The sequence below is a fragment of the Lytechinus pictus genome, chromosome 3 (assembly GCF_037042905.1).
Source record: "Lytechinus pictus isolate F3 Inbred chromosome 3, Lp3.0, whole genome shotgun sequence".
NCBI classification, from domain to species: domain Eukaryota; kingdom Metazoa; phylum Echinodermata; class Echinoidea; order Temnopleuroida; family Toxopneustidae; genus Lytechinus; species Lytechinus pictus.
The window spans coordinates 65,281,041-65,299,644 of NC_087247.1; the positions used below are offsets into that span (position 1 = coordinate 65,281,041).

The 18,604-nt window shown below is 33.5% G+C and overlaps 1 protein-coding gene across 1 annotated transcript in view; it reads left to right on the forward strand.

The window, feature by feature from the left end:
- LOC129256807 (protein phosphatase 1H-like) overlaps nucleotides 1-18,604 on the forward strand; it is a 62,373-nt gene that overhangs the window by 9,273 nt on the left and 34,496 nt on the right. Inside the window, exon 3 of the mRNA XM_064097574.1 lies at nucleotides 10,914-11,040. Coding sequence (XP_063953644.1) covers nucleotides 10,914-11,040 — 127 coding nt within the window. The remainder of the gene's footprint in view (nucleotides 1-10,913; nucleotides 11,041-18,604) is intronic.

Here is an 18,604-nt window from a genome sequence, read left to right on the forward strand (position 1 = left end):
AGAAATTGACGAGCAAGTTTGGGCCAATTTTTTGCAGGTCTGTTGAGCAAGTGGTAGTCTTCAAATATGCATAATATTGGGCTCTAAGCTAATTGAATTTGGAAGTTATGAGCTTCCAAACATGCACCCAAAATCACTGACTTGGACGCTTAACACCATTTTCGGCGACCTCGTGCGCAATAACGGCTGGTCAGATCTGTGCCGTAATATACTGTGCATGTTAAGACTAAAAAGTTCTTCCAATTTACAGAAAATAAGCACTCTACCTCATTAAACTTGGTTGCAGCAGTCAATCAAAAATAGTAAATTTTTTAAAAATTTGATTGTTTGGCCACGCATTGGTTGCTAAGGGAGGCCATATCTTAGCAACCGTTTGACCTTGGGGCAAAATATTTCAGATTTTTCCGTCAGACACTTGGGGGAACATTTGGTGCGAGTTTAAAGAAAATCGAAGGGGGTCGGGTGACAAGCATTGGTTGATTTGACATGGATTGACCCAGCTGCTTTATGTACTTGGCAAATGAAAAGTGTGATCTTGACCCGATTAAACCAATTCTTATTTTGAAACCTATATCATTTTAAAGCATACATATTCAGCCTTATCATGATCTAAAAATCATTTGGGCTCAAACAAAATAAAGTGTAAAAATAGCAGCTTTTGTCAGGTGAAAATAATTATTTTGTAGCATATTTTAGATCAAAATTTTAATCTATATTACAAAATCTTTGAATAAATTCAAACACATGACCTGAAATAATGATTCTTCTTCTTTACAATGACACCAAATTCATGAAATTCGATGCACAATTAGAGCAGCAATGACCGAATGAAAAGAGGTGTTTTGGTCCGCATCAGGCTCATTAAATATGCAAAACATCTCAAGTCATGAATATCACTTGGATGAAAGAAGCCACTTTCTTGGGACCTGCCGTCTGACTGTACTGTACATAAACCATGTAGCCCCAGTTCTGACCGGATGACAGATACTGTGCATGTACATGTAGGCCTACCTCTAATTCATTGTTCACTTGTGCGTGAAATTTATGCGTGTATTTTCCTATAATATGCTTTTCATATTATGTATACAAAATTGCCAATTCTGCCAAAGACATCATAAAACTGCTGTTCCCTTCATTAGGTGATCTGTCAATCGACACACCATAGGGATTTTTATTTTTCTGTCCTTTTCTTGTTTGCACAAAATCTCCAAATCTACATCATCAATTTTCTTCAAAATATCATCAGTTATGGGGACTTCTCATGTCATATGTGTATATTTGTCTTATCATAATTGATTATTAATTCATTAGCATGGAACCAGTTAATAATCTTAGTTAATACTTCATTTGTATTTTTAACAAGTAAATCAAAATCACAATTGAAAGCAACTAAATTTGTACCATCAGCAAAAAGGGTAAAATTTAAGAAAGAATTGAGAAACATTGGACTCCACACTGGACCCTCTCATGAGAAACAACATTATCAATAATACAATATAATGAAAACAGATAAATAATCCTTAAATCATACAAGGGCAATGCCACGTTTACCAAAATGAGCTAGTTTACTAAGTAAAATATTGTGGTTGATAACATCAAAGGCTTTGCTTCATTCGAGAAAAATACCAAGTGAATGTAGATTGTTAGTCATATTATTAAGGATGTGATCATTAAGGTTAATAAGTGTAAGCTCGCATGAGTACATATGATTTGATCTAAAACCGTATTGTGAATTATTTGAAAGAGTATTTTCATCATTGTGCTCTAAATGAACATGATGTGAAAATTACAAAATCATATTGTATATAATTTTATAATTGTAAAGTGAGTATTAATTTTATACAAATGTCTTAAATTTGATGCAATATGGTTCATTGAACTTGTAGATATGAGCTCTCTTTCAGCGCTCATCAGAATACATCTCAATCCATGTTTAGATTACGTTGAAAAAAGTATGTAGTCCAATAAGAGCTTCATCAATTTCCTTTCTTTCGATTTTGGGCTGGCAACTTGCGGGGCCCATACTTAAATTAAAAAAAAAATTGAAGGTTTAAGAAAATTGGCTTGATATGTTTATCAACATTATATATTTAGTCAAACATACAAATTATTTTAACAATAACAGGGAAATGAATTAAATATTTTTTTTAAATCCATGATCTCATCTTGAAAGTTCTGTATTTCCATTTATTCTTTTCATAAGCAAAAAAAAAAAAAACTAGATTTTAATTCGTCATGCGGACGAATTAGGTGGTCTGTCGTATAGATAGATAAACAGGAAAAAAATATTTAAACAGATATTAGATTGAAAAATAGATAGACAAACAGATTTACATAATCAAACAGATACATACAAGAAAGATAATTATATTAGATGGATGGAGTGATGGATGGAGAGATAAATTATAGGTGGTTATATTAATAAAACATAGACATATAAAGATAGATATAGAGAGACAGACATATAGATAGAGAGACAGACATATAGATAGATAGAGAGACAGACTTATAGATAGAGAGATAGATTGATAGATATATAGATATATAGATAGATAGAGAGATGATTGGTGGTTATATTAATAAAACATATATAAACATATAGATAGAAAGAGAGACAGACAGATAGATAGATAGACAGATAGATAGACAGACATATATATAGATAGAGAGACAGACATATCATGAAGCTATTACGAGCTATCTCGTAATAGCTTCATGCTGCGTGGTCCTATCGCGTTATGTAAGCGGGCTCTAACTTTCGCCTGGCGGCTCGCCAATTGATGTTAGATATCGTTCCTTCGCCCGAAGGAAGCGATAACAAAGGATTAAGAGAGAAATTGGAAGATGGTTCTCCTTCTCGTGATAGCTTCATGGATAGATAGACAGACATATAGATAGACAAACATATAGATAGACAGAGAGACAGAAATATAGATAGATAGAGAGACAGACATATAGATAGATATATAGATAGATAGATAGATAGATAGATAGACATATAGATAGATACAGAGACAGACATATAGATTGATAGAGATCGAGACAGAGATAGATAGAGAGACAGACATATAGATGAATAGAGAGACAGACATATAGATAGATAGATAGATAGATAGACAGATAGATAGATAGATAGAGAGACAGACAGACAGATAGATAGATAGATATATAGATAGATAGATAGATAGAGACAGGCAGATGGATGGATAGATAGATAGACATATCTAAACAGATAGATACATATATATTAGACAGAGAGAGAGAGAGAGAGATAAACAGACAGATAGATATACAATGTAGGTAGATAGACAGACAGACATATGGATAGATAGAGAGAGAGGGACGTATTCAAACAGAAAGATATATATTAGACAGAGAGATAGATATGTCATGTAGGTAGATAGACAGACAGATAAATAGATATGATATAAAAAAGTAATTATAATCTGTTTTATTTTGCAATATTTTAGCTATTATTTGTTAGAATTCTACGAAAGACCATTAGTGCCACGGAGAAAAAAAACCCACACTTTCTACTAATCTGTTATAACAGATTACGGTATTTCTACTAATCTGTTATAACAGATTACGGTACTTCAACTAATCTGTTTAAACAGATTATAATCTGTAATAACAGATTACGGTATTTGTACTAATCTGTAATAACAGATTACGGTACTTCAACTAATCTGTAATAACAGATTACGGTACTTCAACTAATCTGTTTAAACAGATTATAATCTGTAATAACAGATTACGGTATTTGTACTAATCTGTTATAACAGATTACGGTACTTCAACTAATCTGTTTAAACAGATTATAATCTGTAATAACAGATTACGGTATTTCTACTAATAACAGATTACTTCAAATAAACAGATTATAATAAACAGATTATAATCTGTAATAACAGATTACGGTATTTCTACTAATCTGTAATAACAGATTACTTCAAATAATCTGTAATAACAGATTACGGTACTTCAACTAATCTGTTTAAACAGATTATAATCTGTAATAACAGATTACGGTATTTCTACTAATCTGTTATAACAGATTACGGTACTTCAACTAATCTGTTTAAACAGATTATAATCTGTAATAACAGATTACGGTATTTGTACTAATCTGTTATAACAGATTATAATCTGTAATAACAGTTTACGGTATTTCTACTAATCTGTAATAACAGATTACGGTATTTCTTCTAATCTGTAATAACAGATTATAATCTGTTATTACAGATTATAATCTGTTTAATAACAGATTATAATCTGTTATTACAGATTATAATCTGTTTAAACAGATTAGTTGAAGTACCGTAATCTGTTATAACAGATTAGTAGAAATACCGTAATCTGTTATTACAGATTATAATCTGTTTAAACAGATAAGTAAAGATACCGTAATCTGTTATTACAGATTAGTAGAAATAGTGTTTTTTTTCCTCCGTGGCACTAATGGTCTTTCGTAGAATTCTTATAATTGATCGTGGGCAAGATAGCTAAAAAAAAAAAAAAAAATCATGTTCACCCGCGGACTCGAACCCCTGCCTGCATGATGGAATGAGAAGTAAGTCTGACGCCTAACCGATTGAGCTAGAATATTTCCCATAGACTAATAACACGTAAGCAAAACACCAGAATCTCAAATCCAATCTTGCAAGTGAATTACGGGCATGATCCCGACATCTGATCGGAAAATGAAGGAAACGCAACCGAAAGCTTAGAATCTCAGCTACAACATACTAAAAGCTCAGGGATAACTAGCAACAAAAATTGGAGATATGGCTTACGAAATAGAAGAATGTAGAATCTAGTTTTGAGAAAAAGTCATGTCCCATAGAGATTACACGCAAAATGAGTAAAAATGACATGCCATTATTATTTGCAATTTTTGAGGATGATTTGTCTATCAAAATGAAAAATAAAGGCAATAACTCAGAAAGAGTAAGAACTAAGCTACAACATATCAAAAATTGGGTGAAAATTGACCAATATTCACGGAGTTAGAGCAAGATTTGCATAATTATAATGACGTCATAATAGGCAAAATGGATTTTTTGACTTCCGACGCCATTTTGATGACGTCATAATATAATTGAGGGTCAAATGAGACATGAAATTATATCTCTAGTTCATACTCTATCAAAATATGAAAAAAAAATTGGGGGTCCCCACGCGTTCTGAAGAGCTACAGCGGATTTTCTATAGGCATGTTTTTGCCCATATATGGCCTATAGTGAGAGCTCGCGCGCACACGTGCTGCAAACTTTAACGGGTGTTAATTTCCTTATTAATGGTCGTAGAAGGTTGATCAAGGTATCAAATTGCTCAAAATTATATGATCAATGCAATGAAATAAAAAAAACGGTGTTTCTGAGTTGCATTAAAGGCGTTACGCGCGGAAACGCGCGCGCATACGTTTGCGCGCGCAATTTTTTGAAATGCTTAAAATGACCTAAAACGTACTCTGTTTTGGTCAAAAAGTGATTTTTAGCATTTTAAAATTTTGACGCGCGCGTCGTGACCTTCAGGTGACCTTTGATGACATGACCTGATGACCCTTGATCTGAAGTTTATGTCATGTGAATTTGATTTATTTTTGATAATTGATAATGGAGATATGATTGATAATGTGATTTTACAAAATGGCGTCTAGATGACGTCATGATGACGTCATGACATTAAGATTCTTGCAGAATTGAGGTCTTATTGATGTTGATATGTGGTGATATTTTGATGATTATTGAATATGAACTTTCTGAGATTTGCTGTCCACAAGAAATGGAGGAAATAAAAATAAGAAATAAATAAATAAACTAGATTTTAATTCGTCATGCGGACGAATTAGGTGGTCTGTCGTATAGATAGATAAACAGGAAAAAAATATTTAAACAGATATTAGATTGAAAAATAGATAGACAAACAGATTTACATAATCAAACAGATACATACAAGAAAGATAATTATATTAGATGGATGGAGTGATGGATGGAGAGATAAATTATAGGTGGTTATATTAATAAAACATAGACATATATAGATAGATATAGAGAGACAGACATATAGATAGAGAGACAGACATATAGATAGATAGAGAGACAGACTTATAGATAGAGAGATAGATTGATAGATATATAGATATATAGATAGATAGAGAGATGATTGGTGGTTATATTAATAAAACATATATAAACATATAGATAGAAAGAGAGACAGACAGATAGATAGATAGACAGATAGATAGACAGACATATATATAGATAGAGAGACAGACATATCATGAAGCTATTACGAGCTATCTCGTAATAGCTTCATGCTGCGTGGTCCTATCGCGTTATGTAAGCGGGCTCTAACTTTCGCCTGGCGGCTCGCCAATTGATGTTAGATATCGTTCCTTCGCCCGAAGGAAGCGATAACAAAGGATTAAGAGAGAAATTGGAAGATGGTTCTCCTTCTCGTGATAGCTTCATGGATAGATAGACAGACATATAGATAGACAAACATATAGATAGACAGAGAGACAGAAATATAGATAGATAGAGAGACAGACATATAGATAGATATATAGATAGATAGATAGATAGATAGATAGATAGATAGATAGATAGACATATAGATAGATACAGAGACAGACATATAGATTGATAGAGATCGAGACAGAGATAGATAGAGAGACAGACATATAGATGAATAGAGAGACAGACATATAGATAGATAGATAGATAGATAGATAGACAGATAGATAGATAGATAGAGAGACAGACAGACAGATAGATAGATAGATATATAGATAGATAGATAGATAGAGACAGGCAGATGGATGGATAGATAGATAGACATATCTAAACAGATAGATACATATATATTAGACAGAGAGAGAGAGAGAGAGATAAACAGACAGATAGATATACAATGTAGGTAGATAGACAGACAGACATATGGATAGATAGAGAGAGAGGGACGTATTCAAACAGAAAGATATATATTAGACAGAGAGATAGATATGTCATGTAGGTAGATAGACAGACAGATAAATAGATATGATATAAAAAAGTAATTATAATCTGTTTTATTTTGCAATATTTTAGCTATTATTTGTTAGAATTCTTATAATTGATCGTGGGCAAGATAGCTAAAAAAAAAAAAAAAAAAAAAAAATCATGTTCACCCGCGGACTCGAACCCCTGCCTGCATGATGGAATGAGAAGTAAGTCTGACGCCTAACCGATTGAGCTAGAATATTTCCCATAGACTTAACACGTAAGCAAAACACCAGAATCTCAAATCCAATCTTGCAAGTGAATTACGGGCATGATCCCGACATCTGATCGGAAAATGAAGGATACGCAACCGAAAGCTTAGAATCTCAGCTACAACATACTAAAAGCTCAGGGATAACTAGCAACAAAAATTGGAGATATGGCTTACGAAATAGAAGAATGTAGAATCTAGTTTTGAGAAAAAGTCATGTCCCATAGAGATTACACGCAAAATGAGTAAAAATGACATGCCATTATTATTTGCAATTTTTGAGGATGATCTGTTTATCAAAATGAAAAATAAAGGCAATAACTCAGAAAGAGTAAGAACTAAGCTACAACATATCAAAAATTGGGTGAAAACAGACCGATATTCACGGAGTTAGAGCAAGATTTGCATAATTATAATGACGTCATAATAGGCAAAATGGATTTTTTGACTTCCGACGCCATTTTGATGACGTCATAATATAATTGAGGGTCAAATGAGACATGAAATTATATCTCTAGTTCATACTCTATCAAAATATGAAAAAAAAATTGGGGGTCCCCACGCGTTCTGAAGAGCTACAGCGGATTTTCTATAGGCATGTTTTTGCCCATATATGGCCTATAGTGAGAGCTCGCGCGCACACGTGCTGCAAACTTTAACGGGTGTTAATTTCCTTATTAATGGTCGTAGAAGGTTGATCAAGGTATCAAATTGCTCAAAATTATATGATCAATGCAATGAAATAAAAAAAACGGTGTTTCTGAGTTGCATTCAAGGCGTTACGCGCGGAAACGCGCGCGCATACGTTTGCGCGCGCAATTTTTTGAAATGCTTAAAATGACCTAAAACGTACTCTGTTTTGGTCAAAAAGTGATTTTTAGCATTTTAAAATTTTGACGCGCGCGTACGCGCGCGTCGTGACCTTCAGGTGACCTTTGATGACATGACCTGATGACCCTTGATCTGAAGTTTATGTCATGTGAATTTGATTTATTTTTGATAATTGATAATGGAGATATGATTGATAATGTGATTTTACAAAATGGCGTCTAGATGACGTCATGATGACGTCATGACATTAAGATTCTTGCAGAATTGAGGTCTTAATGATGTTGATATGTCGTGATATTTTGATGATTATTGAATATGAACTTTCTGAGATTTGCTGTCCACAAGAAATGGAGGAAATAAAAATAAGAAATAAATAAATAATAAAGAAAGAAAATTCGGACAAACATAAGAGGTGATCTGTCATAGACAGACCACCTAATAAAGAAAGAAAATTCGGACAAACATAAGAGGTGATCTGTCATAGACAGACCACCTAATTATGTAAAAGAAAACCTGTTCAAAATAAAATACAAAAATGCTTGAGCTTCATCCATGCTCTCTTTGATTTAGTAAAATAGATTAACAAATCTTATTCGCTGAACCTGACTACACATACTAACTAGTATAAAAAAAAACTTGGGTGGAGATGTTTCCTGATGTGTACATGTAAATGAACAAATGCTTGTATATTTGTGATTATTATATATTATCTGACCCATTGAAAACCTATCAAATTGCTTATGTTGTATACAATGTGCTATTACATAACATTTGAAGAGTACCATGTAACTGTTAAAAAAAAGTTCAAAGATTTTCTTTAATATTTGAACATTCAATTTCATGAATGTTGAGGATACTTGTGTAGTTTTAACTCTACTTCCCACAGTTCATTTACTAACTTGATGATTCAATGAATGAATAATAAGCTACCTTTTTGTTTACCCATGTTTTAATGTAAAGCTGAATATTATCCATCATAAATAGGATTGAAGACAAAGGACATACATGTATCTTTCAATCAAAATTGAATTCTATACTTTTCTAGTCTTGCATTGAACAGTATGTGATGGGTTATGCAATATGCACTACATAGAAGAGTGTTGCTTTGCTAAAGATTAGGTTCATGAAAGAAAGCAAAGGGCTATAAAATTGACAAGGAATTGATTTCTATTTTAATGAAGTCAATGATATGATACCATTTTTGTCTTGCCTACATAGCAGAGCGAGACTACAGGCGCCGCTTTTCTGACGACGGCTGCGGTGACGGTGTCAACATCAAATCTTAACTGAAGGTTAAGTTTTTGAAATGACAGCATAAAGTATATAGACCTAGTATATGAAACTTGGATATAAGGTTTATATAGTCAAGTATTACTGAACAACTTGCCTTAGATTCAGGTCACATGACTTAGGTCAAAGGTCATTTAGGGGCAATGGACTTTTATAGACAATGTTGGAGGAATCAATATCAAAATCTTAACCTAAGGGTAAGTTTTTGAAATGCCATCATAACTTAGAAAGTATATAGACCTAGTTCATGAAACTTAGGCATTAGGGTAATGAAGTATTACTGAATATCCTGCCTGAGTTTCAGGTCACATGGCCAAGGTCAAAGGTCATTTAGAGTCAATGAACTTTGGCCAAGTTGGGGGTATTTGTGGAATTATCATTATAACTATGAAAGTGTATGGACCTAGTTCATAAATCTTGGTATAAGAGTAATCAGGTATCGCAGAATATCCCATGCAAGTTTCCGGTCACATGACTAAAGTCCAATGTTATTTAAGGTCAATGAACTTTGGCCATGTTGGAGGTAATTGTTAATTTGCATTCATAACTTTGAAAGTTTATGGATATAGTATGTGGACATGAGGGTAATCAAGTATCACTGACAAGTCTTAGGTCATATGATCAAGGTCAAATGTCATTTAGGGTCAATGAACATAGTATTAAATCATTATATGAATCATGTTTTTTCTGAATAATTACTTTTTATTAGTTTTCAAAGTCAGCACTGCTGCTATATTGAATCACGTAATGCAGGCGAGACTGCCAGAGGCGCTCCACTTGTATAAATGTACAACTTCCTAAATATGTCAACAGACATCTGTCTGATCTGTAGATCATGTTTTCTAGTGAAATTAAGATAATTGAAATCATCATATATAGCAGCTATGCCATGTCACTGATGCATGGGATGCTTATTCATCCATGCAGCTCTTTACACACCTGTGCACATCACTTTACATAGGCCTACAATAAATGAAAATCTTTTTGGTTCTGAATACACGTGAGTAGCTTTTCAAATCGTATGATTTACGCATGCAAGAGACTCATTGCACCCCTTTTAGAAAAGTAAATGAGGCAACAGCAGTCAGATATGGTTTGTCCAGAATCGTTTGTAAAAAATCGCAATACTGGTTGAAATCCTTACGTACAGTGTTGCATATTATAAATGAAAGCATATTGTGTCATCTCTCAGAAAAATAGGAAATAAGTCATGTTCATTGAAACATTGCATACTACATTTATGCTTCAATGATCACAGCAATATTTGAAAATGTGCATTATTGCACATTATGATTCATTATCATTCATGTGTGACCGATCAAAATTTGCAACTAGATTCAAAACAAAGGCTGCCCTTCTCTCTTTCATATGATATATAATTCATTATATTTTTATGTTGGCCAAGTTAGGAATTTTTGGGTTCCAACATAGTTCATCTTCTCATTTTGCATTGCTGTATGAAGTGTACAAATAATTCTTGTAGACACTTCACATCAATTACATGTTGTGCTAAGTTAAATGTTCTTTTCTTTCAGAGTTGTGAATGCTGGGAAGAGTAAACTAAATGAAGACCAGGCAGCTGCCAGACATATGTTTATCAATAATGAACACAGTCTAGAGAAAACACTTGATACAAGCCCTGGTAATGGTCTTCTAATCAAGGTAGGCAATTTGCACAAGTTTTATGCCTAATAAATTTTACATGATGTAGGTTTAATACAAGTATGCATGTCATCGGGTCATAATTCATGAAGTCATTGCAATGCTTTATGAACAATTTGGATAATAATTGTTGTGTTATTATTATTGATGTTATCAATGTCAGAAAAAGTGGTAGTAGTAGTACTTTAATAGTAATAGTACCACTAGTACTACTACTACTAGTAGTAGTAGTGGTAGTGGTAGTAGTAGTAGTAGTAGTAGTAGTGGTGGTGGTGGTATAAGTAGTAGTAGTAGTGGTGGTAGTAGTGGTAGTAGAAGTACTTAGTAGTAGGTCGAAGAAAAACCAGGAAAAGGCGTAGAAAAGGTTTGAGCAAGAAATGAATGATTTAAAGGGAATGTCTCTTTTGTCCCTCAATGTGAGAGGGATAAGAAATAAAGAAAAAAGAAGGTTACTATTTCATTCTTTGGAGAAGAAAAATACGGATGTTATATTCTTACAGGAAATGTTTTTCACAGAAGATCTAAAGAACATTGTTAAAAGAGACTGGAATGGAACAATTTTTAATTCATATGGAAGCAATCATAGCAGATGTGTTTCAATTTTAGTGAAAAAGAATACTCAAATACCTGTTAATTTGATTTACTCATCAGACGACGGAAGGTATATGGTTTTAAAGATAGTCTTAGGAAGGATACTATTAAAAATAAATGACAAAAATGTATTTTTGGTTAATATTTATGCTCCGACAGAGAAGAAGAATAAAGAATATTTTTTCTTAAAGTTGGAAAAGATTGTGAGTAATTATGATTGTAAGACTACTGGTTCACATGTTTTAATCATAGGAGGTGATTTTAATTGTGTTAACGATCCAAGTATTGACGTGAACGGTAATATTAAAACAATATATAAGAAACCAAATGGATATATGCAATTTGTTAAAAAATTTAAGATGGTTGATGTATGGAGAAAAATTAACAAAAACAAAAAACAATATACCTACATGTATAGAAGTAAGTATCTAAATATGTCATCGAGGATAGATAACTGGCTAGTTCAAAATGAGTTTGTTGATTACATTTACAATATGTCCATTAAACCGGTCTCAATGTGTCCAGACCATTGTGCTATTACTATGACAATACATTCATCACGTAATGCTGCCCATGGCTCTTCATTCTCGAAAATGAATAACTCACTCCTGGAAAATGGTGATTATAAAACTGATACTAAAATGAATTTAAAGCAGAATGTGATCCTCATTATATTTGGGACCTATGTAAGTTGAGACTTAAAGATTATACTATATCTTTTGCTAAGAAGCTTAGGAAAGCCTGGAAGGAAGAATTAATTTCATTGGAAAAAGAATTAGAATGTTTATATGTGCAACTTTGTGCAGGTAATTCGGAGATAGAAGAACGGATGATTAGTGTTCAAAGAAAAGTTAATATGTATTACAAAAAGCAATGCGATGGTGCAAAAGTTAGGTCTAGAGTTACACATTTTGAAGAAAGTGAGAGCAATATTTCATACTTTTTAAATTTAGAACATAGGAATAGTACAAAAAAATATATATCAGGGATAAAGATAGGAAAGAAAGTAGTAACTGATAGGGACAAAATTATAAAGTCAGTAGAAAAGTTTTATTCTTCATTATACACAACACAAAATCCCGATCTTTTGTTGATCGAAGCGTATCTTAAAGAAATAAATCATCCTCATTTATCTGGTAGTGAAGCCAAAGAATGCGAGGGACTGATCTCAATTAAAGATGCCACAAATGTGTTAAAGGGAATGAGTCTCAATAAAACACCCGGTATCGACGGATTAACAGTAGAGTTTTTTAGGGAATTTTGGGTTGATATACAAGATCTTGTTGTAAATAGTTTAAATGGAGGTTATAGCAAAGGTAAGCTTATTTTTTTGCAGAGAAAGGGTGTTGTAACTTTGTTATTTAAAGGTGGAGACTCGATGGAATTAGGTAACTGGCGACCAATTACATTACTTAGTACTGATTACAAAATACTTGCTACAGTACTATCAAACAGACTCCAAAAGGTTTTAACTCATGGGCCCGTATTCTGATAGCAGGTTTAATTTAACCATAGTCTAAAGTTAACCCTGGTTTAACGAAACCTCCTCTAAACCTCACCTCTGGTCGAAGTGTAGTTTAATTATTTTGGTATTCTGATAGCCAGGTTTAACTAAACCTGGGTTAAGCCCTCTTTTAACCAAGACTAGCACCTTTTTTAATTTAGTAAATTACTGCTGCAGGGATTGTCTGCAACAAAGTTGAAAAAAGTCACTAAAGTTGTTTTTCTCAAAAATTTGGATTTTATGGAAACTAATTACAACTATTGTAGTGAAAGAAAAACATTCATCACCCATATATGGTAAGAATTTTTCATTCAGATTATCTTTATTTTTGTTAATTACTAAAACATTTCAATCCCAAACCAATTGACTTACACAGTTTTTTGTGTATCAGTCCCATTTATTGCTTTTCATGTTTGTCAAAATCTAAATTGAATAGATTCCCCTCACCCACTCTAGAGTCTAGACTAGATCTAAAACAATAACTTAAGAGGTCGACATCTTTATTCTAACTATAAGTAAGGGAAAATTTTTGAAACTTTTGAGACTAGTCTTGGGCCTAGGCCCAAGATCTACAGCTAGTATCCATCTGTTTGGAGGAGAATTGAACAATGTTTTGACTTTTTTACTTTCCTGAAGCAAGACGTATTCTAGTGGAACAACCGAGACAGAAGTGAAGCTACATATTACTAGTATTGGTCTAGGTCTATTGGTTGTTCCGCTGAACTATGACAGTCTACGTTGGCCTCTCACCAAGGCAATGTGATATGCCAGTAAAATATCCGAAATTTTTAAATAAATCCCCAGAAACGACGGTTATTCCTGTCTACAGTGTTACTGTTAGATCTGACTATCGCTATGCCCATGCATTGCTTGCCAACTAGGCCTGGCTAAAGTTAGAATTAGTCCAAGACATCTAAAACTCTACTCCTGTTTTTTAGGTCCATATCTGTTTCTTTGAAGAGTTTTTATTTTATTTAAACATTTGGGGGACTTGTTTAGGTTTCTAGGTCCAGGACTAGAAAACGGGCCTAAACCTAGACCAACAGCTCAGTCTAGACTAAGGCCTAGATTTATGTAAGAATTTAGATCTCGGCCTAACGTTAGTCTGTGCTATCTATTTATTCTAGATTATATTTCTAGCCTAGCCAGTAGCCCTAACGTTAGGACTGGCTGATCTAGTCTACTGTTTGATCTAGAATCTCTAACGCTGGCCAAGATCTAGACTAGATAACTTAGACTAAAAGTTAGACCCTATCTAGATCTATATCAATCTAGGTCTACATGTAATAGGTCTAGATCTAGAGATTTGTAGACTCTCAATGTAGATTCTTAATGAAAAAATAGTAAATATAGGCTAGTCTAGATTAGACCAAAAGCTTCAGTCTCTGTATTTTGGTTGTTCCGCTGAACTGCGTTGGCTCCACTCACCCATAGTAAAATGTCAGAAATTGTTAAATAAATCCCCAGAAACGACGGTTATTCCTGTCTTAGTCTAGATCTACTCATCTAACGTTAGGCCTGAAAAAGGAAGTAGGCTAGAGATCTAATGTTGGATTATTTCTAGGACTAGATCTAGGCCTAGATCTAAAGCTAGGGACTGTAGTTCCAGATCTAGAGGTCTAGCAACCCCCCTTAAAACTAGAACTAGAACTAAGACTACAGCTACATGTACTATATGTAGTTCTCTATGTAGCCAAACAAAAGTTTAATAGCATTGACCATTGTCTTAATCTTATTTTGGTGTGTGTAGTTACCATACAAACACATATTTTGATGAATAAGAAAATGTGTCTTGCAGATTATTTTACCTCAAAACATATGTTATCTAAATTTCATGAGCTTATGCCTATGTCATAAAATGAAGAAGTAGTTCAATCTACAGGATATGTTTACACATTTATTGATTTAATATGCTGTTACCATGGCAACAGTTTCCAACACACACAAATATATGTCTTGCAGATCTATACCTCAAAACCAATGTGTGAGCCAACTTTTATAAGAATTGGTTGAAAACTAATGAAAGAGTTCAAACCACAAGATTTTCACCTAATTTCATTATATAATATGTTGTTACCATGGCAACACGATTTCTGATACAGGCAAAAATATGTCTTAGACATCTTCACCTCAACATTAATATATGTGCCAAATTTTTAAGAGAATTGACCAGTTGGAAACTGATAAAGTAGTTCAAATCACAAGATTTTCATCTAATTTTTTATATTTGATTTGTTACCATGGCAACATGATTTTTTTATAAAGACATGAAATATGTTTTGCACATCTTCACATTAAGACTAATGTCTGCCAAATTTCATGAGAATTGGTTAAAAACTGAGAAAGAAGTTGGAATAGCAATATTTATACAAATTTTGTTTCCATAATATACCGTTACCATGGCAACACAATTTCCGACACATGCAAAAATGTGTCTTGCAAATCTTCACCTCAAGACTTATGTCTGTGCCAATCATCATGAGAAATGGTTTAAAAATTACAAAGTAGTTAAAACCACAAGTTTTTCACCTAATTTTCGTTATTTAATATGTTGTTACCATGGCAACACAATTTTTTATATATGAATAAAATATGTTTTGCACATCTTCACATTAAGACTAATGTCTGTGCCAAATTTCATGAGAATTGGTTAAAAACTGAGAAAGTAGTTGGAATAGCAATATTTATACATAATTTTTTCCATAATATACCGTTACCATGGCAACACAATTTCCAACACATGCAAAAATGTGTCTTGCGCATCTTTACCTCAAAACCAATGTGTGAGCCAACTTTCATTAGAATTGGTAGAAAACTGATAAAGTATTTTAAACGGCAAAATTTTGGCCAAAATATAATGTTACACTGGCAACACAATTTCCGAAAAAGCAAAAAAAAATTCTTACACCACCTTTAATACCTTAAAGTGATTGGTTAACATTGGTTTGATTTAAAAAAAATCTGAGCTAGAAGGTCACACTTGTCACCTGTGGCTGTGATATGTTACAAAAATGAAGCCCAAAAAAATTGCGTTCGAAAATAATAGTGCTTCAAAAATTGAAATATAAAGTGACCGAAAACACCATCTTAATTTCATCCCATACACTTATGTGTACTATTTAGGCGTCTATAAGACGCCTATTTACAAAATCAGGGTTTGCCTTGTAGTTATAGCTTTTCATTCTCAATAATGGTTGTTTTCAGGGTTTATTAGTTCTAATACATGCACTTGTACACATGTTTCATCTTGGTTTGAGAATTTTTTAAATCGGCTGCTCACAAAGTACAATGTAGCTCCTTCATTTTAACACCTGGTTGTATGAATAAAATGATAGGAGTTGCACATCTATGTATCTGTTCGATATGGTACTCTAAAAAAATATCATTAGAATCTTGAATCGATTTTATAGGAAACTGGGCTCGATCAATATTTCTTCAAAATTTTATAAGGCTGTTTTGCCATACATTACATGAACAACACAGTGAAAATTTAAGTATTGTGTTATTGCCTTCACTGTAAGTATGGTGATACGTACAGAATGTGTTTGTCATTCAAATATTTTTTTTCATCGTAGTTGTACATACTGTAGACATGAAATCTCATTTACATTATAAATATTGAATGATATGAATCACAGTTCCAAACACTTCACATCTTCTTAGTCATTGGGTCAACAAACTATTCTTGTCCTCATAATTTATTGTGCAAGTAACTCTTGTGTCATGATTGCTAACATACCTGTACAGAAAAATTAGTATAGGTGCAGCACCAAGATATTTTGTGGCGGCGGGGGCAAGATGCCCTAAAGGTGATAATATATTTTTTCCCAATTGCATTATATACATGTAGGTAATGCACAGCCAGGATACCTCCTTTTTATTCTCTTTGTTCCATTTCTTTTCTTTTTTTTTGTTCAGGGGGGGGGGGGTTATGGGGACATTTATTCTATATACTCTTATAGGCATTTTCTTTTATCATTTTTTTTCAGTGTTTGCAAGTATACACAGTAGTCTGTGGGTCTGTTTATTCTTCCATTGCAGAGACAGTATCAGCATTTTCAAACGTCGTTTCAGAACGCCGATCGCAAACGTGGTTCTGGGAGTGCTGTTTATGCTTACTTTTTTCAGAGGCAAAATCTTGATGTGCAGAAAGTGAGGTCAAATTGGGCGCGCCTTTTTTCGATTTTTTTTTTGGTGTCGTTATGGCCGACTATTATTTATACTTCGAACAATTTCCGATATTTTAGTGATTGCATGGAGCTACTTAAATAGATTTGCCACCATGGTGAGGCTAATAGTAAGACAAAATAATGAATATTTAAGTATAAAAATAATGAGACATCTACATGTATTTGTTTATGCTACTTGGGCTTATGCTACTGGGCCTCATCATAACTCATGTTCCAAGTTTTTTGTAAATCCCTCAACATTAATCTCGATGACAAGTAGTAATAGTGATAGGAATTAACTTAATAATCACACATATGCAAATGTACATTGGTCATTATTAGAACCAGAGAGATAAAAGTAATTCCGTGGAGGTAAGTCCCTGTTAGAACCGTGCGACTACATTTGCCTGGGGATTTTTATCTCACCAGAAGCATGTACCAAATGACGTCATTTAAACACGTTTTTGATCGTGGTTCTGTTTTTAATTACCCAGAAACCCTGATTCTGGTCAAACAACGTTTTGAAACGTACATTGTGAAGGCAAGACTTAGGGATCCAAATGTCGTCCGTCCGTCTCAAACATTATGACACATAACTCCGCAACCGTTAGTTACTTTTCAACCAAACTAGGATGGTAGATGTACTGAGGGGACCTGCATGTAATGCTGCAGTTGGAGGTCACATGGTAAGGTCAAAGGTAATTTTCAGGTCAACGTTCAAGTTTACGTGCAAGACTCATTTTCAACCAAACGTGGATGGTGGATGTACTAAGGGGACCTGCATGTTATGCTGCAGTTAGAGGTCACATGGTAAGGTCAAAGGTTATTTTCAGGTCAACGTTAAAGTTTATGTGCAAGATGACAAATGTTATTCAATCCCAGTTATTTTACAATGAACTTTTGATGCAATTCTGTTGCGTGCCCTCGCAAATCCTGATATTTCCTGGTTACTTTCACAAATGGGCGAGACACAATATCGCTTATGCCTTGTTGTAAGTTTACGATCGGCATCCTGAAACGTCGTTTAAATGAAAGTAAGCATGGACGCAACCGTGTTTTGTACTAATCACGTATAAAAACGCTGATTCTGGCCTGAAAAGTGGAAGCATATACACACCCTTTAACAACATGGCCTATATGCATTAACCAAGTAAAAAATGAAATAAATATTTGTGGGTAACTTTTCATTTGTATGAGGTGCATCATTATCAAAGTTGTATAATTTTTTGTTATCATACATTACATATTCTTTGAGGAGTGAGACCAGAGGTTTAGATACTGTCATATGAAATGCAATTTA